Source organism: Mya arenaria, chromosome 13 (assembly GCF_026914265.1).
Source record: "Mya arenaria isolate MELC-2E11 chromosome 13, ASM2691426v1".
NCBI classification, from domain to species: Eukaryota; Metazoa; Mollusca; class Bivalvia; order Myida; family Myidae; genus Mya; species Mya arenaria.
This window is the reverse complement of record NC_069134.1, coordinates 65,044,862-65,068,548: the sequence shown is the minus strand read 5'-3', so window position 1 is coordinate 65,068,548 and position 23,687 is coordinate 65,044,862. Positions and strand designations below refer to the sequence as shown.

Here is a 23,687-nt window from a genome sequence, read left to right as displayed (position 1 = left end):
ATTATATGAACAGCGTTTCCTTGATTACCATATTCACAAATATACGCACTGACAGAAGGCGTTTTACTTGATTTTATGTTCAGAAAGCTAAACCGGTTTGGGCGCTGAAAATGAAGATAAAATTTAACGTTTTCCTTATTTTCTTTCTGCTTTGATGGAGTAAAAATATAATTCATCTTAAAGTAATCTTTAATGGAATCGCCTAGTGGAATTGAAATAGCTTTTGTTTTAAAGTCTCTTGATGGTGCTAAAGTTTTAACCAATCAAATATAACTGTTTCCTCTGCTGCGAGGCAATTTCCATGAAAAGCCTGGACTATTAAGAGCCAATTTAAGAAAGGAATCAAAGTTTCTTTAATAACAGTGATCACGAATAATAAATATCCTTTCGAATTAAGCTGATTTCAGAGACGTGGTCTTCCTCTAAGAGCCGCTATTGGAAATCTGGACTTGTGAAGTAACGGACGAGAGGAGATTTCTGTGGTTCCAATAAGGTCTCTTTCGCTCTCACAGTTTCTGTGGACGGGTTGGGAGAAATCGGCAGGTTCCCCAAATGTATGGGTGTTGTGTATAAAGGGTTTAAAGCGTTTAAGGGATTGTGGGCGCTTTTCGATGAATGGAGTTTGAAATATGATACGACTGCTGTTGAAAGGGACTTCCGCATTGATAGGATTGTCGAGGGGACACGGTTAGCGCGTTATTTGAATGAACAAATATTTCATACAAGGGGAGTACAAGGAAATCGTATTACTAAATATTTTGCGCATTGAATATAAAGACGGATTTAACAAAAACAATCGACGTGTCATTGTTATCACACAAATGCTCAAACCATCGCTATGATAACGTGAATAAGATGTGCACAAAATACCGAATGTTTAGTTATGCTATACACTTGGATTAGGATATTGCTTTAAAACAAAGGATTAACCTTTTATTGTTTCTATTTTCAAGCTAATTTCCACACTCCTTATCCCTTAATATCGTAACAACGATATGTGTTGATAGCGTGTTATAAAGATAACGATAAGGGGCCGTAATAAAGGGCAGGTAGCTCGGCATACAGACGATTCTGTGTAATTACTAGGGGCCCCGGGGGTTCTAATTTGACAGGAGTTATCTGAATCAGCGATCCGGAGATTGTACACCAAGTGGTTTTGTTTCTCCTCGTGTTATTGAGAGAAAGTTTTGTAAACATTCTGGAGTGGATTTTCTCTGTGAAAAGGGATTTTTGTGTGTGATTAAGACAGTTTTAGGGAGTGGTGTAGGGAGTTATTAGGTTTATTAAACCTGCTTTGTGTTGTGGACTTAAAATTGTTTTATCACAAATGCCGACCAGAATGGATTCAAAAATACTGGAACAAACAGAGGTAATTATTTATGTAGATTGTATGATATGTTGATAATGTTAATTCGAAATTGTTCTGCTTCTGTGTGTGAAAAAAAATCTGCCTCATTCGTAAATATATGCAGCTTAATGGCACTTGTAGATATACTCTTTGTCATAGGCGGTCATATGGAAAAGAAATGGTGAAAATAAAATATTGTTTGGGTATATTTCTATATATGAAAATAACGTACTGTAGTCAAGATCGTTGAGATTCCTTGTCCAATAAACCTGTGTTTTTGCATTGACGTGTTTATATAACGAATTACTTTCGTGAAACCGTTATTGTGAAAATAGTTTTAAGTTTGGATAACTTCTTTTCATATATATATATACAAATCTACATTAAACAAATTAGCTCATAATTTCTTATCGATACGACCACCTGTACGCTTTGAGGGACATTTTTTTATCTATGTCCATTATAATACTACTTTTCGAGAAACGAAACTGAGAAAGAATATTTCATATGGATGACAAAACTAAAGATCTAGACGATATTCTTTTATAAAGATAAATTGTGTGTCATTTTAATAACTTTTTTACATAACTTTTTATTAGTATCCATTTCATTAAAATGTTAGAAAAATTGTAATCTTAAGATAGATCTCTTTCAGTTGGTTAATTTAATTTAGTTGAACTGAGTTGAGTTTAGCTGAGCTGAGTTGGGATGAACTGAGCTGAGCTGAGCTGAGCTGAGTTGAGATGGGATGAGCTGAGCTGAGCTAAGTTGAGTTGAGTACTTGGTTGAAGTACATGTTATATACATGATGTTCAATACTTATAGTAAGGTTGTACAGTATTCCAAGGTTCAAGGACACTAAGCCATGTATTGTTTGAAATACGTCTATGACCAGGAACATATTTGTATATATACATTGAATAATGTGTTTACAAGTATTACGTTGAACGGTAAATAAAGAATGTTTATCTAAATAGCTGGTAATTAAGACACCAAGTTCGAAATGCCCCAAACCTTTGATGATTGCGCAAGAACAAACTGTAAAACTGCCATAGACAATATTTACAAAGAACGGTGGGTCATTGTTACTCAGTCTTTGTAAATACAAGAACGTATATCAATAAATGAAATGACCATTAGTTCTGGGTTTAGCCGATATATCAGTTTTGACTTCGGATCAGCTTTTTATAACATTGTTTTGTTTAAATAAATTTGTCTGAGGTTATGTTATTAGTTTTATTTATATGATAAGGTTCGTTGACTGTAAATATTATTGTTACGAAGCAAAGAAACTTATAAACAAAATTTCATAAATAAAGGTTAAATGTAATGATATTCATTCATGACATATAACAAATATTTCACTGAAGAATGTGCAGTCAGAATTTATAACCAAGATTCAACCACATTTGTATTCGTCATACTTCGATTGACGTTTATTCAAGGAACGATTTTGCCACCAACCGATCATATAGTTTTAGAAGCGATTGCACTTTCTTTTATTTTTGCACTACAAAATCAAAATAAAAAATGAATCGATTAAATTAGGAGAAAGAGGCGTGTTATGTCGATTTAACTATCACAAAATTAAATTAGAAATTAAAACAAATCGATTTAATGAAAGATTGCATGTTTAAAACACTTGAACTTTTGTACAAGGCCATAAAACAGCAAAAAACATCTGCCCGTCCACCCGTCACTGTCAGGTGTCGAATTCCGGTTATTGATTCACCTACCCCGACCTATTTAACGTCATTTTAACCAAAATTATTCAATTTTGAAAGGGACACACTTTAACTTAAGGCGGTATTACAAATAGGACCATTTTTTTTCAATAATATGTTGATTATTTTATCCATGGCAAACACTTATAGAATGATGTTACCATGCAAGGTTATGGACTGTGTGAAAATGATCATCTTAAATAACTTTATCCTGGTACAATACAATATATTTGAAAATTAATACTATATATAATAGCGCCATGAGTCCGGATGTTGAATGAAAATGCTAGCGACCTTTATAGTTAAAATACATTTCTAAATACAATACAGTCTTTGGCTCGAACTTGCCTGGCTCGAAATCCTCGTTGACTCGAACTGGATGTGAAGGACCGATTTCTTCACACTAAACATAAACATTCCCGCTTGGTTCGAATTTTTTCGAGGCTCGAGGTATTTTCGCCGCTCCCTGGTAGTTCGAGCCAACGGGGTTCGACTGTATAATCTGTTTGACAATAATGTCGAAAAGAGAAAGCACGTGTCTACAGACTACCCAGGCGAGTTAACCTAATATATATCACGTGTCAACAGAGAACTAAGGCAGTTTAAGAGCGAAAAAAATCACGTGTCTGTGAAGTACCCGAGCAGCAGACGACATGAATTCCACCAGAACGAGACCCGGTGCGGTATCGATTTTTCACCGCGAGCAGGTGCCGGCGCTAATTTTCCTTACGACTTGAATACAGATGCAGAGGAACCTGCTAATGAATCCCAACCTGAATGATATCTGAATGTCGCATCTTTGTCACATCCTTCCGCAATCAATGTTATCATGGTCTCCTCACCAAGTTCTGTCTAATTATTTCTTGTCTCTGATCTTATTGGAGGACTTTTATTACGTTGTTTGTGTGTATGTTTCATCTGGGGTACTTTGATGCAGACGTCAATATGTTTTTTTTTCGAGTAATTATTTTCTTTATCATTCGAGAGTTATTTCGCATTAAGCCATAACGTATTGTACACATTTATACAGACGACACTTGAGTTGTTTTGACAACCATAACAAAGCTTAAATTCCATATCAAATGAATATCAACATTGTGTAATTCTATTCACGACACAACTTCTATAGAATTGAAGTGTGTATTGTTAAACTTTGAAATCTATTCGCATATATGCGCAATACGCCACCAGACAAGCGTTAAAGAGTGTACAAAATACATTAATTGTAAGATTTTAAATATTTGAATATTATCCATGAGCTTAAGCAGTTTTGCCAAATGAATAGCAATACCCCCTGAAAGTACACATATTTCAGTACTGCACAGTGCCATGTTCAGGTTATGTACATGCCTTGTACATGTACTGTACAGTGACATATCAAATTGCAGTACGGTAAAAGGTACTGTTCAGTGCCATATACAAGTACTGTACAGTGCCTTATACAATTTATGTATAGTGCCATGCTCTGAACAGTGCCGTGTCCAGCTACTGTACAGTGCCTTATACAATTTATGTATAGTGCCATGCTCTGAACAGTGCCGTGTCCAGCTACTGTACAGTGCCTTATACAATTTATGTATAGTGCCATGCTCTGAACAGTGCCGTGTCCAGCTACTGTACAGTGCCTTATACAATTTATGTATAGTGCCATGCTCTGAACAGTGCCGTGTCCAGCTACTGTACAGTGCCTTATACAATTTATGTATAGTGCCATGCTCTGAACAGTGCCGTGTCCAGCTACTGTACAGTGCCTTATACAATTTATGTATAGTGCCATGCTCTGAACAGTGCCGTGTCCAGCTACTGTACAGTGCCTTATACAATTTATGTATAGTGCCATGCTCTGAACAGTGCCGTGTCCAGCTACTGTACAGTGCCTTATACAATTTATGTATAGTGCCATGCTCTGAACAGTGCCGTGTCCAGCTACTGTACAGTGCCTTATACAATTTATGTATAGTGCCATGCTCTGAACAGTGCCGTGTCCAGCTACTGTACAGTGCCTTATACAATTTATGTATAGTGCCATGCTCTGAACAGTGCCGTGTTCAGCTACTGTACAATGCCTTATGCAATTTATGTATAGTGCCATGCTCTGAACAGTGCCGTGTCCAGCTACTGTACAGTGCCATCTACTAGTTCTGTACAGTGTCATTTCGAAGTAATTTACAGTGTCATGTCCAGGTACTGTACGGTACCATGTCTAAGTACTTTATAGTATTACATGTAGGACTATGTCCAAGTACTTTACAGTATCATGTCCAAGTCCTTTACAGTATCATGTTCAAGTACTTTACAGTATCATGTCCAAGTAATGTACAGTGCCATGTACAAGGACATACCCTGTTGGTATGTATGACAATACGAGGATTATTTAGAGCGTTAGGACTTGGACTTCTTCGTTTTGCGCAGACTTGAGTTGTATTTGAACGAGAATAAAACTAATGGAATTTGTGATTTGACTTTAAAATTGTATCCAAGTTTTATGGCCAGATAATGTCAGGCTGAATTTTAGTATTGTAATTACTTCCAATGTGACCCTGGATTGACCATTGTGTTCGTGTCTAACACGTTATACTGGTAAGTGTTACACCATGACGTAACACAGTTAATTTGCTTTGCCTTAAGGCGTCAAGATACACACAAAAACTTCAATGTTCTTACGAATATTATAGTCCAATACTATGGATATAAACTGGTCATTAATTACGTCATATTACCGTTTGTAAGTGTGTCATCATCGAGCTGTCTCGTCAAATTATTATCAAATTTAGTCTAAACTGACGGTCCGTGTACTGAGCCGTTAAAGTTGTTTAAATTTGAGCTGACTTCGATTCATCGTTTTTCACCAAAGGACAGAAGTGTTGAAGCTATGAAATTAAGATTATTTGAGTTTTGGGTTGAATTCAGTTGAGTTGCTTTAGTTTTTTCTTGACTATATTAAATACATATATCAATTGAGCATGAAGATAAAATTGCAAGAAATGCATACTGAACATTTTCCATTTGGCATTGGGTTTAAGTTCCAAGGAACACGACTTTGACATTTGACATAAAGATAAGGTTTCAAGCAGTTCGAACTGAACATTTGACATTTCACATGAAAATTACGTTCGAAGAAATTTGAACTGAACATAGAAATTTGACATGGAGATAAAATTACAAGGAGTTTAAACTGAACATAAACATTTGACACGAATATAATGTTCCAAGGAATTCGAACTGAACATAGATATTTGACATGAAGATACTAATACAAGGAATTCGAACCGAACATTTGACATTTTGCATGTGATAGTGGTTTTACCATCTATTTCAGCTTTGCACAATTTATCGACACTGATCTAAACAAACACATTGGCATTGACAGAACTTACAGCCATGCCATCGGATGACAGTCCTCCATTTTTCTTGGTACACCAACATCGACAAAACTGTTGCCAGGGTGACATCTATATCGGTTTCCGTTACGGGCCTTCATCCGTCCTAATCTATTGGGTGACACTGGGATATTTATTCTGTAAGACGTCATGTCAAACATACGTATGTAATTGGTGGAATTATCGTTTGCTGTTTTTCCTGGCCAGAAACGTTGCGTGTTGTGTCACTGTATTGATGGTAGCTGTCTCAAAGATGCCCATGTTGGCTTGCATACATACTTGCGTTGTCAGGAATGTTCTGTTTGTGATCAATCATTCTCCTAACGTACTCAATAGGCCGATTGTTCTGAGCTTTAACAGGGTAAACAACGTTGTTAACTTTAAAAAGGTGAACTATTCGATGAAGAGCTGATATATTGAAATTTGTTATATACCCATCATAAATCCACACGCAATACATATCGCCAAAGACGGTAGTCCGTATTCCACTCCAGTGCAATAATGCCGGATTCCACTCTTGTGACGTCACGTCATAACAAGTATCGTTGCGCGATGTTAAAATGACGTCATAAAACAAAATAGTGCGTCGTTAAAATGCCATTTATTATATAAACATGTGGATTTTGATGGGGCGCCTCGTGAAATCCGAATCTGCAAAAATCCACTCGAGTCGAATAGAACCTCCCGGATCAAAACGCAGTAATAATAACCCTATTATAACAAGCAGAGCTGAAACATTTGTTAAAGTTACTGCAGGTCACATGTGTGTCCATGATGCCTTAAGAGCAGTAAAGAATTGAAAGTTAACCACGATGACGTTAACAACGCTGTCAACTTTAACATAAATCTAAACAAGTGGCCCTATGTCTTCAAATGTTTGCTAACATTCCGGACATGAAGGAAGAAGAACTTCAAATAGCATGCAGAATTTAGGTTAACATTGTAGATTTTCGTTTCGAAAAGACTAAATTGGAATTATTTTGCTTTTTTTCTCATACTCAAATTTACAGTCTATCACCGTTGGCTCGAACTTGCCTGGCTCGAAATCCTCGTTGACTCGAACTGGATGTAAAGAATCGGTTTATTTACATTAAATGTAAGCATTCCCGCTTGGCTCGATCTTTCCGAGGCTCGAGGTATTTTCGCCGGTCCCTGGGAGTTCGAGCCAACGTGGCAAAAAGAGCATTTTGTATCTTTTTTCAATATCGGTAAACAAGTACCTCTTGTTTAAACTTGTTATGATGTGTATTTTTATAATTGTAACATTCCTTTTACCACATTTTACCTGCAGTTATGTGTTTCGATCTCGAACCATATAGAACGTGAACATTAATAAACATTACGTTTGGTACAAACTTCCGTTTCATAGTACATGTAGAGACAGCTTCCGTTGCTCGCCACAAATTTAGCGTCCTGTTTGTTTAAATAGGAAGTTCTTCAAAAATTGCAAACCTATTTATTTTGTCAGAGTGATATTGGTTTATCGCTGGCGTCAAATCTTGACGGAAGTGTCCACAAATATCGGTGGCGATTGTTGAAACAATACGCGTCCCGTCACTTAGTGTCAACAAACCCGTGTGTTATCAAACAAAGATTCAGTGTATAGGCGGACACGGACATCGATATCCGTGTTTACCCGCAAAACAGACCGACGGCACCAAGGCCACGAAAATCTTTAGCTTCTCATCCGGACATCATTGTAACTGCCCAGTGCCAAGTACTTGTACATGGCACTGTGCACCAATAACTGGGCCGGGTGAGGTGAATTTACTTACATATATAAAGCAATTGGGGCCATTAGTCCAATTTATTAACACTCCTCGCCTAAGCTTTTTTGTCAAGTAAAGGTTTCGGACAGGGTCGGGCGATGATGAGAATCTTCTTTTTCTATGGTCTGTGTGACTGTATGTTTACGCTTGGTCATTGCCAATATGATATTAAGTGCGTTTTTTTATATATATATATTCTGAGATCTTCAAATGCTTAAACTTGTTTTGGTAGAAAATACAAGGTCGGTCGATGATGAGAACATACCTCTTTTTCTATGGTGTGTGTTTGTTTACGCTTGGTCATTGTCAATGTAATGATAAGTTATATTCTGAGATCTTCAAACGCTTATTGTTGTTTTGGTAGAATAGACGAATGGCCTATCTATCGTTGTCAATCACGGAGTCCTGCCATATATAAAATGGACACAAACGCCTGGAGTAGTCATTTTTTCCATATATGGCCATTCCTACTATACACCACCTACTATGAGATTCTATTAATAAGATGAAATCGTGGCAGAATAATATAAGTAAACAACTTAAGTGATGCATATTTTCTCCCTATGGGTTCTACGTAATATTAGTTAAACGGTTTAAAGTAGGCTACTTTACATTTCTGACATCAATTTAGCACTGTGCAAAGTACGGGGCCAGTAAACAAGTTTGAAGCTTATTACATCAATGGCTCAAATGATGATGCAGTGTTACAACCGAATTAGCTAAATACATTCTTTATAATTTAAACGATTCAAGGTTAACGTACTTTGAATCATTTCACAGTTTGTTGATTCCTGTGTACGGTACGAAAAAATCTTAAAAGTATATTCAGATTGCCTAGTACGAGCGGTCGTGTACAGGTCCATCCAGCGCCCAGCATTCTGGTCTATCAGGAGTCTCGCTTACTCACATTTGGCAGTCCATAAATTCATATTTCATAAAAAAGGTTATTGTTATTTATTGGAACTTCAACATTGAACTACATGTATTATCAACTGTTGAAGTACATTAAGTATTCTACATGTAGTGCTCTGTTAAAGTACACTGACTAGTCTACGTGTAGTGCTTCGTTGAGGTACACTGACTAGTCTACGTGTAGTGCTTCGTTGAGGTACACTGACTAGTCTACGTGTAGTGCTTCGTTAAAGTACACTGACTAGTCTACGTGTAGTGCTCTGTTAAAGTACACTGACTAGTCTACGTGTAGTGCTCTGTTAAAGTACACTGACTAGTCTACGTGTAGTGCTTCGTTAAAGTACACTGACTAGTCTACGTGTAGTGCTTCGTTAAAGTACACTGACTAGTCTACGTGTAGTGCTTCGTTAAAGTACACTGACTAGTCTACGTGTAGTGCTTCGTTAAAGTACACTGACTAGTCTACGTGTAGTGCTTCTAGTCTACGTGTAGTGCTTCGTTAAAGTACACTGACTAGTCTACGTGTAGTGCTTCGTTAAAGCACACTGACTAGTGTACGTGTAGTGCTTCGTTAAAGCACACTGACTAGTCTACGTGTAGTGCTTCGTTAAAGTACACTGACTAGTCTACGTTTAGTGCTTCGTTAAATTACACTGACTAGTCTACGTTTAGTGCTCTGTTAAAGTACACTGACTAGTCTACGTTTAGTGCTTCGTTAAAATACACTGACTAGTCTACGTGTAGTGCTTCGTTAAAATACACTGACTAGTCTACGTGTAGTGCTTCGTTGAGGTACACTGACTAGTCTACGTGTAGTGCTTCATTAAAGTACACTGACTAGTCTACGTTTAGTGCTCCGTTAAAGTACACTGACTAGTCTACGTGTAGTGCTCCGTTAAAGTACACTGAATATTCTACATGTAGTGATCTGTTAATGTACACTGAGCATTCTACATGTAGTGCTCAACAGAGTACACATACTTCTACACGTTGTGCTTTGATAAAGTACACACAATTCCACCGGCATGGAACTGTGACCTTCATGTATGAGTAAAATTGTTATTGTTGGCATTATCTGAAACATCAGCAGCTTATCAGATGTAACGAAATCCTCAGTAATAGCATTACCATTGTCTACGTGTAGTGCTTCGTTAAAGTACACTGACTAGTCTACGTTTAGTGCTTCGTTAAATTACACTGACTAGTCTACGTTTAGTGCTCTGTTAAAGTACACTGACTAGTCTACGTTTAGTGCTTCGTTAAAATACACTGACTAGTCTACGTGTAGTGCTTCGTTAAAATACACTGACTAGTCTACGTGTAGTGCTTCGTTGAGGTACACTGACTAGTCTACGTGTAGTGCTTCATTAAAGTACACTGACTAGTCTACGTTTAGTGCTCCGTTAAAGTACACTGACTAGTCTACGTGTAGTGCTCCGTTAAAGTACACTGAATATTCTACATGTAGTGATCTGTTAATGTACACTGAGCATTCTACATGTAGTGCTCAACAGAGTACACATACTTCTACACGTTGTGCTTTGATAAAGTACACACAATTCCACCGGCATGGAACTGTGACCTTCATGTATGAGTAAATTTGTTATTGTTGGCATTATCTGAAACATCAGCAGCTTATCAGATGTAACGAAATCCTCAGTAATAGCATTACCATTGTTAATCAGATTACCTGAGCGATATCACGCCACGGACACGGAAATACATTATATATTAGTGTCAATAGAAATGTTGACCAGCGGAGATTACTGTTTCTGCTCCTGCAGACTACATTAGATGGTTGTCTGAGTTTCAGGGTGTTTGCCTCCGGGCAGACACTTACACCATGGACATATTTCAAATTCCGCTTAAGATATTAGCATGAAAGTTAATAGCGTATATTCAGCAAGGCACACAACTCTGAATTTAATACATGTACGTCCCTTTATCGCATAAGAAACGAGAGCGTTGTTATCTGCTTCATGTGCCTATGTTCTTGTTGGAGATACAAGTTTAATATTTATTTTAGTATGTATGTTCCGCCATCCCGGCTGCAAAAGGAATTGCATATTTCACGCGTTTACGAGACACAAACCTAATTGTGTAAAATTAAAGAACAATCTTTTATCTGTTTCCTTGTTAATTACCTTCTAAATTCGAAATAACATCCCTTAAGAGAAACATTTGTGGTTTTTGGCCATAAAACTTGGGAGAAAATCAGAAACTGTCTTGGAGACAGCGCGCCCACAAGGTTTTCGTGCGGCACCTGCGTCCTAGGAACGAAAAACTTCGGTTGTTATGTATACGACAAGCGCATGAAATGTTTCCGATTAGTTCTAAGCTCATAAATTTCCAATTCGTTTTCTTTTTTCAGAACCATGTGACTATTTTACTGATAAATTAGTATTTATAACAAACAATCATAATGCCCCATTTGATGCATTACCTCAGTATGGTTTGACAGAAAACGTATGTTTGATATAATTATTACGAAAACAACATTAACACAGCAACAACAACAACAACAGCCTCAACTAACTACCAACAAAAACTGACGGTTTGACCATTTAGCCATTTTGATAACAGAGAAATTTCCAAGTTATTCGAATCCGGTTAGTGTAGAGAGTTTCCGCCACTTTTCTAATGACACTGACGCTGATTATGGTGCCGGGAATTGGTTGCTCTAAAATCACAATAAACTGATCTTTTCTCTGAAAAGAAAATCCGATTATATGATTCAATTACTGTTATTTGGTCGGGAGTTGTTTTTTGCTCACGAATACAGAAAATAGGCTTACGTCCTCGACAGTTGTAGTTTTAATTTGTGAGGGAGAAAAATATTGTTTAACTTCCGTTACATGTATGGTGCTTAAGTAAGATGAACTTTGCCTTCCTGGCTTTGTAATAAAGCATTGATTCGCCATTCACTTGGCCTTGTTTACTGTAAAACACTTGTGTTGTAATTGGCGAGATAAAAGGTTGATTCATAAGTGTACTTCTTTACACATACATTTTACTTTGTTTCGGGAGTCATGATGTATATGCTTGATACGTTTAATGATGTACTCTTACTCCTTAATAGAATTATCACAATTAATACAATTATTTCAATACCAAAAAAGATGATTATATGTCAAAACAATGGTTCTTATGAGGGATACCGAGTTAAATTTGAAAGAAAGGTGCAGAAAACACAATATTTCTACCATAATTATGAAATGATAGTAGTCTAAGATCAGAGTAAATCTTTTAGCATTCACCAATCATTTAATATTTTTGTGTTTTCAGCTAGTAAAAGAACGGTCATAATCTTGTTATTAGTAATCAATATTTTCAAAAAGTGCATTATTTAGTAAGTAGTTTAAGGTTTATCACTTAAAATTCATGTTTTTATACATGTGTATGTAATGAGTTTGAATGTGTCACTTTTACTATAATAGAGGCCCCAATTTCAAGAACTCCGCTCTTAAGACTAAGCTTACGTATCTTCTTTCAATTAAGATAATTACTAATTTCAACTTGATTTAACAAAATAAAAAAATAGTTAAGGATCAATATCATTTGAAATACTTTCTTTAAAAGTCTCAAAACTCGTCAAACGAGCATATTACACGAATTAAATAAAATATAAAAACTAAACAGCGTGCTCAGCTTGCTCCTGGTAATAATGGACTTAAGCTGTTTAAGAACTTGGGACCAGTTTTAGTCTTAAGTGAGAGAACTTATTCATTTTATTCGTAAGGTACTTCTGTACAGATGAACTTTACTTGGTCATTATAATTATGACAAAAATGTGAAGGGAGGTGGGGGAGGGTGGGGGGGGTCACTAATGTAACTTTATTACGATAATGTTACTATTGCCTGCTCTAGTTTAGTTTGGCATTGTTTAGAAACAGCAACACGTTTATTTAGTTCCCGTGTTTTGGGGTTAACAGTTGTTCGAACCTTTATTTTACCTTATTTTATAACTTTGTGTTGGTCTGTTGAATAAACATTTTGTCATTGTATGTGTTTGTATCGTAATTAATAAGGAAGGAAACTTTGAGACAAAATATTCTGCACAAGGAAATGTTGTACTTACATTCTAAAGCTTTGTTTACGTTTATATCTTTGTGCAGAAATTCGCGTTGATAAATATCTTTGAAACAGAAAAACACATGTTGGAATGTAATTTGAAACACATGTAGCATGTAAGTTTGTGTGAAATCCTGCCTGTTGCCCCTACATTTTAGTCTGGCTTCGGTGGCGATAGGCGAAATTATCCTACATAAATATTGTAGTAAACAAAATATTAAATCAAAATGTTTTATCATGGTCTTTGTACTAAAATCAATTGTTAGGCCTAAAAAAAATGCGCCGACCCTAAGTATTCTTTTCCGTTTCTGAGCAAAAAAATATTCGTTAGCTAATAGAGTGTTACGAAGGGCGGATAAATGCAGATTTTAATCAAAATTATTGTTTATATGATAAAACAAAGTCAGGCAATGAGAGTAAGGTAGGAAAGACTGGCATGTGCAAGAAAACACTCTGAACTTACGTCAGATTTTGAAAAAAAAAAATACAAAAAATATACAAAAAATCTACCTACCCTACCTAGAAATTTTGGGAAGGTTACCCTAAACAAACAATTTTTTTATTTTTTTTGGCCTTAATTGTTATGAAGATAATGGGCATTTGTTAAAGTTAACAACGTTGTTAACGGCATCTTTGTTAACTTTCAAATCTGGTATTGCTCTTTTTTAGCAATGTTTGAAATTTTTGTGTTGATAGTTACCAATGGATTGGTAGAAATACGTATTTAACATGAACAAAGGTTATTAAATATATATGATTTTAATGTGATTAAGAAAAAATCATGTTTTATTTAGTTTGAAACTTTGAATACATAATTGTGTATGATTTTATGTGTACATGTACAGTTGGTTGCCCAAATGCTTAAACCAGTATTAAATCTGAAATGCTTGAAATGATATTAGCGTTCAGAGTTGTTTTTGAAGTTAGATATGAAGTGTGTTCATGGACCAATTGTGATCTTTATTTAAACGCATGAGCAAAACACAAAACCTTTTTATTTAACAACGATGTTGTTGTTGTTGTTGTTGTTGTTATTGTTGTTGTTTCAAATGTTGCGCGGGTATATATTTAAGGCTTGTGTTGGACTAATCATATTTCAAATACTTAAACGTCGCTGTTTGTTAGATATCATTACGGTACTATCATGTGTTTTCATTGATCCAAACATGTATATTATGTCTCAGCTCTGACCAGTCGTCATGTTGAAATGTCATTTCTGGTACTTGAACATTCAGGAGATCATACGATCACGCGTGGAGAAAATACAGTCATTTTGTGGAGCTTAGACCGCTAATTTAACCAAATCTGGCTAAGTGCTTTCCCTCGCCTTGCAACCACTTGCCTTTCGAACCCATTCATTAATATAGATGAGTACGTACATGCATTTTGTATGGGAAGTGAGTTTTGGTCATAGCTTTGACGTGCTAGTAACCTAAAGCTGCACTCTCAAAAAAAGTCACTTTTGACATTTTTTGTTATTAGTTTTGTCTCAGAATCGGCGAATTTTGGTGTCAATGCTTTTAATTCAGTCATACTAGATAACTCACATTAGAACACATATATCAATTATTTGGTAAACTGCTGAAATTATCATTTTTCCTTAAATCGTTATTAACGCATTTAGCCATAAAACATCAATTTTCAAACGTAAATATGATAAACTGCTATCTGATCTTTTGGCAGTAGTCTAATATCACCGGTCCTCAGACATTTGCGCAAAACAAGGCTTATTCAAAGATAAAAAGTGAAAAAAGTTGTCAAAACGATCAGTCTGTGATAGTGTAGCTTTAAAGGTTTCTTAATGTCTCTAACTTCGTGGGTCAGTATGAGTTGTGTTAGTTTGTCAATATGGTAATTTCGTTGTGTGTATGTGACGAATATTGGAATACTGCGAGTAAATGGCAGCCAATGGAAATAATAATGACTTAGAAATGAGTGTAAGGTCACTTTTCATATTTATTTTGTTCTGATGATGATGATGACGATGATTATGATAATGATGATGATGATGATGATGATGATGATGATGATGATGATGGTGGTGGTGGTGGTGGTGGTGGTGGTGGTGGTGGTGGTGATGATGATGATGATGATGATGATGATGATGATGATGATAATGATGATGATGATGATGATGACGATAGTAGCAAAGGAACACCACTAAAAAGTTACAATAGTATTGGCACTATGCATGTCTCCCGGCTTCTCGTTGTATGTTAAGTATTCAAAGCCGCTCCCAACCTAGTTATAAATGCACTTTCTCTGCATCAGAAATGTGTTCAATTAAAATCTGCGTGTTTTAAGCAGCTGATCCTTTTCAAATGCCATAATACGCGAGAACTTCTGTTATAGAAATAACTGATTGACGTATATCATGTTGAAATGATGCAAGTATAAAGTTCTATTGTAAAGTTTTCTTTGCCTGTAACACCATGCAGCTGTTTCTGTTAGAAACTTTCTTAAGCAACAAATGTTTCCAGGAAGTATTTTATACCCATGTACTTCCATTGTTCAAAGTCAGCCAACAGCAGATTGTCTGTATCCATATTTTGAAGTGTAAACATTAGTGCCGAACATACATTACCGTGATAAAGTTACACAACTGGTCTTAATCATAATATTTGAGAAGTCATAATTTGTCATGTGTAAACATTTGAAGAAGTTCTACACTGAACATATATGGTTTCTGCTATTAGACACAAATTCCATGCTCAAATTTTAGGCACATTTCGTGAGGCCCCGATGGACATTTTTTCTCGCTAAACTGATTTTAATATGGTTCAACAAGGCCAATATAAACTATTTGCTAGATTTTCATCCATTATTTTTTTTTGAATGGGGGCGGGTCGGACATTTTATTTTTACTAACGTTTAATATATGTGCATGCTCTTTCAAAATGCTTAAAGGCCTAGTTTAAGGAATGTTTGGCATGATAATCCCCTGCTGTGCATCTTCTGCTAATCGCACTGGTGTCACAGTAAGGGCCAATTTCCTGTGTATTCGTTTATTGGCTAAGGGCCATTTAGGGTCCATTTCTATAATAAAAATCACAAAATTGCACAGCAGGATACTCAGATCGGAGATCTGATAAGAGGGATCAATACAAGTAGATGAAGATCAATACACAGAGGTTGTGTACTGTACACAGATTTTTGGGGGGGTGGGGGTGGCGGGGTCACTTATAGGAGGCTTAAACTAGGCCTTTAAGGGACCATATACATGTGTTTCTAGACAAACCACGATCATGATCATAATAATTCTCCTTTTATTACATGTTAATGTTACATCGACACCGTTGGTTATGAATTCACGCCGTTCACGGACAGTACCGTGCCGTTACGCAAATACAGACACTAACTCGTTCAACATATTTATTTGAGTCGATAAAATTTAAGTGGCACCGGAAAGAAGGGAGCGGGCGGAGATGAAAATCTAGCAATTAATTTATGGTCGCCTAATAAGAAGTCAGTGAATATATTCAATGATGATGTGGTAGGTTCTTACAACAATGACATTGTGGGTTGTCTTTAAGCAGATAAATCACCTACAATTACAAGTGGTGTTAATCATCAGAGTTATAACTGATTGTGTTGTCATAGTAACACATTTTCAAGAAATTATATTTTACATTAGGAAAATAAAGCCGATTATACCATACACGAATGGACCCCAAGTGGCGTCAATGATCTGCTAAAGTTGTTCACAGAGGTTTCAGAAAGATTGACACACACATGCCATATGTGACCATCTTAAGAATAAAACGTCTTTAACATCGGTGTCATCTAGAATGTGGAAATGTGACACCGATTAATGCCATTTTATGACAACTTTTAAAAACATATTCTAGGCGTAAGGCAATAAAGCTGTCATTATTCTATGAAAATTTGATCGTCACCGTGGAAGAAAGTTCTGACAAATACTTTACTGATAATGTATGATGAATAGGAAATAACAGTATATAGTTTTTCATTTCTAATACTAAAAAAATACTGCTACAAATGACAACCTTTGCAATATTAAATAAGAAAAAAATGGTATACAGTCTAACTCCGCTTGGCTCGAGTTGCTCGTTGACTCGAACTGGTTGTAAAGCGCCGATTTCTTTATACTGGATGTAAGCATTCCTAGTTTGCTCGAATTTTTCGAGGCTCGAAGTATTTTGGCCGGTCCCTGGCAGTTCGAGGCAACGAGGTTCGACTATACAATGAATATGATTGATACAATGAAAACTTCAGGGACAGGCCACAAGTAAATAAGAATGGTCGGAAAACAAAACGAATGAATTGTTCTAATATATATGTCACATCATGTGTTGTAGCAGATACGCATTATCATACAGTCAAAGTTGGCCGGAAGGCCATCTGTATTACCCCCCCCCCCCCCTACTCCCCCTCCCCCCGCACAAGGGCGTACCTTCTGGGAGTGTAACTTCGGAAGCGCACCTCTCCTACGCAATTGAAATACTTATGGGTTAAATGTAAAGGGTTGTTAGGCGGTCCTCTACCAAGAACATTTTGGCTATTTAAGCCTCTTGTATTCTATTCATATATTGCTCCGATATTCACCCAACCCCCTTACCCCCTCAACCGCTAGTGGTTTTGTAAACACAATATATATTGTAAGCCCATAAGTTCTACAGTCGAGCCCCGTTGACTCGAACTTGTTTGGCTCGAATTCCTCGTTGGCTCGAACTAGATGTTAAGGACCTGTTTCTTTTACTGAAGGTTAACAATCCCGCTTGGCTCGAATTTTCTGAGGCTCGAGGTACTTTCGCCGGTCCCTTGGGTGTTCGAGCCAACGGTGTTCGACTGTAGTTAGATCGATAAACCTGTTTAGAGGTATAATTCGCGACTTTACGGTTTCCCATAATCCCTTGCGCGCGCATGACTTCCGGTAAAATGTAAATAAGGAAGACGCTAGCAAATTTGAAGAAATACAACAGCAGAGATGCAGTTAATCCAATCAAAGTACCGCCTTTCGATATGGTGAGAATAAAATGTATATAAATAGTTCATATTTGTAGAAGATATCAAAGATTTAACCCATTGTACACGATCACACTCTAGATTTATTAAGTGGGTGGAGTAAATTTGCAGAGCAGATTTCGTATATGTCGAGTTGTGAATGTACGTAAATGAAATTGAATATTTATATAAAAGTTATCCTGTCACCTGTGTAGTCTTCTGAATGATTTATAACTAGTTAGTTATGTTTAAATATTATGATGGCCACCGGGCTAGTCGCATACACCCAGGCCTGGAATTAAATCGGGGTCCAGATTGTCTTAAAACCCATCCATAAATAAGTCTATGAGTAACTTACCTTTTTTATAAAAAAATATACCATTCCTTTCTTTACAGATATGATTCAAATGTGCTGATGATATCTTCTGAGATCATTACTTTCAATGAAGAACATCACTACTTGGGCTGCTAGATTGGTAGCAACGTGATGGACAGCTAGTGCCTGTTGAAACACTATTGTTGGTTGGACATCTGTTGCTTACTGGATCGCTATATTGGATGGACCATACGTGTTGGCTGAACAATTATAAATGGTTGGACCGGAAGTGTTGGTTGGACCATCATCGTTGGTTGGACTGCTTGTTTGACAGAATGTGTGATGACAACTAGTGTTGTTTGAATCACTGTTGGATAGACAGCTATTGTTTATCAGACAGCTATAATCAGTTGATTTACAAGTTTTGGTTGAACAACTTTCAATGGATGGACAAGAAGTGTTGGTTTGACCACAAGTGTTGGTTGGACTGCATTTAATGGATGAATATCTAGTTGAGCCTGATTTGACTGCAACGAAGTGATGATTGAACCGCTATTGTAGGTTGTCAGGTCATATTGGTTGGATTCCCATTGCTAGTACTTGTTGGATGCTAGTACTTGTTGGATCTCTTTTGTTGGTTGAACTGTTTTTTGACTGTTATTATTGATATTCATACATATATAATATGTTATGTGCTAAGTATTCAACACCTTTTTTATGTTTATTATTATTATTATCATAAGAGATATTATTATTTAATAATCATATAAATATATATATAATTAAATATTTTTATGTCCTTGTACTTTATTTACGTTTAACATTTACGTTTTACAATGTGCATTATAATGTTTTATTATATAGATAATTAAATAAATATTAATATTTTAATTCTATACAACCATTTGTTTTTGTTTTGCTATAATTTGTATGAAAGTATCAGACATTGTCTACAGAAATAATAAATTTGTCATAATCCTCCCCCCCCCCAAAAAAAAACAACAAAAAAAACAAACAAAAACAAAAAAACAAAACAAAAAACGAACAGAGCTCATGGTGTTCATTATATGCGGATTCTAATGAAAAGGAATAAGTTGAATTGCATTATTGAATGTATGATTCTTCGTTGAATTTGATGAGATCTCCTACCAACTGACCTTGAGGGACCTGCACCTTTAAAACTGCAATCTCACAGATTAACTGATTTATCAGCTATCTAACATCACTGGTTTACAGACTTTACAGTCAAAACGGTCAAGATATGCAAAAATGTTCCCTGAATTTCTATCAGCAATCTAATATCACTGGTTTTCAGACATTTTTTTGGTCAAAACAGTCAGTCTGTGAGAATGCAGTTTTAAATTTGAGCACTGTATTTACAATGATGAACAATCTTAGTTATGAAAATTTTAATACAGCAGCAGCAGATGTATTTAATCATTCAAGTTTTTAAATATTATGTAGAATCTTGCTGGACATGAGCATATTGTTTACGGAAATTTGCACGTGTACCAAGTTTAATTTAAATCTCAAGGCTGTTTGAATTTTGGCCAAGAAAATATTCGGCCTACAGTACGCTAACGACACCTAGGCTTATTGACTATAACAATACTAAAGTAACATGATAGGAAAAAGCTCGAACCAAGGGCTGCCGGTATACTAGCACAGCACTCCTACAAACTAAGTGAACCGGTTGGCTAGTTATTGCCCACAAACGTTAACTCGATTTTATGTCTTTAATATTTACCATGGGAGTTAAACAGTCATTGAAATAAAAAGAACATAGACAATCATATTGATAACAACAGCAATTTTTACAATTTAATAATACCATTATATAATTAAATAACAATAAAAATTGTCCTTGGTATGAAATAATCCCTTTAAAGCTTCATTTGCCAAGGGTTAAAAACCCCCATCTTGCTTCTTTTTGAAAAATCTCTAGCTTGTTCGGCTGTTATCTTTTTCTTTAGTCCTTGCAGTCAAGGAAAGTTTTCATTCATATTGACACACTTCATTTATTTTATCTCCGCTCTTGAACCGAATTCAGTCTATTGTGTTTTGCACAAAAATATCTTGTAAAACCACTGATATAGCTGCTATCAGATCAATGGTATTAACTGCCTACTCCTGTTCAGCATCAACTTGGCAGACTCAAACAGCCACAATGAACATCTCTGAAATTAAATAAAATAGTTATATCATCATCCAAGTGAACCAGAAAAATAAGATATAAAAGACTCTAAAGAGGCTGTTAAATCTGCACTCTCACAGATTTACCATTTTGACAACTTTTTTATTTGTTTTCTTGCTATTTCCAAGACAAATATAAAAAAAAAAGTTGTAAAAATGGTATTTCTGTGAGAGTGCAGCTTAAAGAAAAATGTTTTTAAATATTTTTTTACTTAAATATGAACATCTGTGATCCGATCTTTTTTGTCAGCAGCCTTATATCACTGGTTTTATTGAACGTTTGCATAAATGGCTCGTTCGAAGACAAAAAATGAAACAGTTGTCACAATGTTTAATCTGTGAGAGTGCAGCTTTAAAATCATTCAGATATTTAAATAGTTACAATTTACTAGTACATTATTTATCAGCTGTTATTCTAAGACCTGTTTATTGTTTATATCAGCACAGCAGGCAACATTTAAATGCCCTTCATAATCACATTATGCTTTAAGCTTCATTTACTTGACTGCTTTAAAGCTGCACATCTTAACAATTTCACACTAATTGCAAAATATTATTCATTTAATTTAATAACAAACCCAACAAACCACAATTTTATGCATAACAATCAATATGTATTTGAACCTTTAAGAACCGCTATGAAAGTATTTACCATTATATTTGTTATTTTACCCCACCCACTTAAATGTGTACTGAAGTTGGGTATAAACGTCGAAAACTTCATTGACATTTACAAAACACGGTTGAAATTTATAGAAAAATATACAAACTGATGTTCCTAACATGTTTTACTCACCTATCAATCTATTTTGCCACTTATGCTCTCCTTTTCACTGGTCAACATCACACACATACATTATCGATATCTAGGGTAGACATTTACCGGAAGTCATGCGCTCGCAAAGGATTATGGGAAACCGAAACTAACCGAATGTGTAAGTCCTCTCAGCGGGAGACATAAACCATCTTACTGAAATAGTTTAGCTTAATGTGTATAAATTTATAGAAAACAAATCATATTTATCGAACAACAGTCTATACAACTTCAAAATTAGAGCCAACGAGATATTCGAGCCAACGGGATTCCATTATAACTTAACATCTTTCTTCTTCGAGGCGTATGAGTAGAAAAACCAGAAAACTAGATGAAAAATATAAATGTATTACCACTTTTCTCACCATCGTAAAAGGAGTAGGTTTCAATTGTTTCCTTTGTGTTCGCGTGTTCTGAATGTCTCTGTAGGGAATTGGGGAAAGTAAAATTACTTAATTTTACAGCTTTAAAATGCTGCCTGAATGATTAATCTGAGAAGTGCTTAGCAGATTGTCTGCTAACTATAATGGGTTGTATATTAGAACTGTTTTTGTCGAGAACACGCGACTTCAAGACTGACGATTTTTTTCCGGCTAACAATAAAATAAATTTCTAAAATATCTATATTATGGCTCTTAGAAGTTCACTTTAAGTACGGGGATTTTAGTTTTATTTAACTATTTGGGAATAAATTTGTAATCATAATTGTTTAGCAGAATTATATTTTATATACAGTCAAACCTCGTTGGCTCGAACTCAAAGGGACCGGCGAAAATACTTCGAGCCTCAGAAAAATCGAGCCAAGCGGGATTGTTTACCTTAAGTATAAAGCAAATAGTCCTTTACATCTAGTTCGAGCCTACGATGACTTCGAGCCAAACGAGTTCGAGCCAACGCGGTTCGACTGAACACGTATTTTCGTGCAATAAAAGGGATAATGCATGACATGTTACAATAGAAATATTAAGTGATGTTCATGACTAATATGGGCATTTTGTAACATTTTACATGATTTTACATTTCTTGTGTTCTGATTTTGGTGTATATATGCATGTACAAATGTACGATTTCAACAGAGATGTATTTACAGTCGAACCCCGTTGCCTCGAACTCGCTTCGCTCGATTTACTCGTTGTTTCGAACTTAATGTAAAGGACCTATTACATTATACTGATGGAATGCATTCCCGCTCGGCTCCAATTTCCCGAGGCTCGAGGTATTTTTGCCAGTCCCTGGGAGTTCCACCAACGGGGTTCGAATGTATTATACAAAACAAACACACCAAGATACACACAACGAATTTGCGACACTCATGTGCTTCAAATACAACTGCAAACTTCTGGTCAATATTTACAATCAATTGACATCTGCTCTAGTATCCAATTTCTCGAGGACGGGATGATGTATATGCGCGGTCTCCCTGGAAACACTAGACAGTTTTCCAGAAAAAAAAATTAACAGCCGTTCATAATTTTTTGTCATAACCTAATTTAGACTCCCTGATCGCGAAGAACATTATATATATCGCCCATTTCATAGCTATAAGTCTTTAACCGCAACTTTTCCGTTGACGTAAATTTAAATTTATTTTCATGGGCCTTCAATTTAGGATGTTATTGCTAGAGAGAATTGTTTATTGGTGTATATATTACAAGGATGGCATGGAGCCTTATCTCATGCGTTCTTATCTCTGAAATATTGAAACTCTCTCGTGGTAGAACATGTATCTTAGAAATAAGATATTTCCTTATTGGAGTGTGCTTTTACGAAACAAATGCAGAAACAAAGCTGAAATAATGTTGCATTTACAGATACGTAGGGTACATTTTTTACAAGCAATTTGTGTGAACAGTCCACGAATGGGGAGTTTGACTGATGATGAAAACCATTTCAGGGTCAAATTGTATGCGGGTCTATAGTTGAAATGGTCAAAAACGGTAATAATTTATTTATAATATATTGTTTTTTATTTTCATATCTGTTTCGGTATGAAGTTGATAAGCGCCATCAAATGGCGCCTAATATCGAACGTTTGCCTTTGGTTTGAAGTACTGTTATTTGCTCCACTGTAAATACTTGCTATTTGATATTCTTTCATGTTACGGTTGCCTTTTTACAGTGCTGGTATAATTATTACAATAATGAGAAACAACTTCGATAATTAGCGGTGTTGGAAATAAAGAAACGTTTTTCCT

At 35.8% G+C, this 23,687-nt stretch overlaps 1 protein-coding gene and 1 long non-coding RNA gene across 5 annotated transcripts in view; one reads left to right on the top strand and one right to left on the bottom strand.

Moving 5' to 3' along the window:
- Positions 1 to 79: 79 nt before the first annotated feature.
- Positions 80 to 23,687, top strand: part of LOC128214587 (CD82 antigen-like) — a 64,238-nt gene continuing 40,630 nt past the window's right edge. For 2 of the 4 annotated variants that reach the window (XM_052921143.1, XM_052921140.1), the window contains exon 1: positions 80 to 1,369. In XM_052921143.1, the coding sequence (XP_052777103.1) occupies positions 1,328 to 1,369 (42 nt within the window). In that variant the 5' untranslated portion in view covers positions 80 to 1,327. Of the gene's footprint in view, positions 1,370 to 15,016; positions 15,142 to 23,687 lie in introns of those variants that run through there. The other 2 variants (XM_052921144.1, XM_052921141.1) reach the window with 2 other exon arrangements.
- LOC128214588 (uncharacterized) lies at positions 20,293 to 21,592 on the bottom strand. Its single transcript, XR_008257945.1, has 2 exons — positions 21,475 to 21,592; positions 20,293 to 20,662 (listed from the first exon to the last, which is right to left on the bottom strand). It is a non-coding gene; the product is annotated as an uncharacterized LOC128214588 (long non-coding RNA).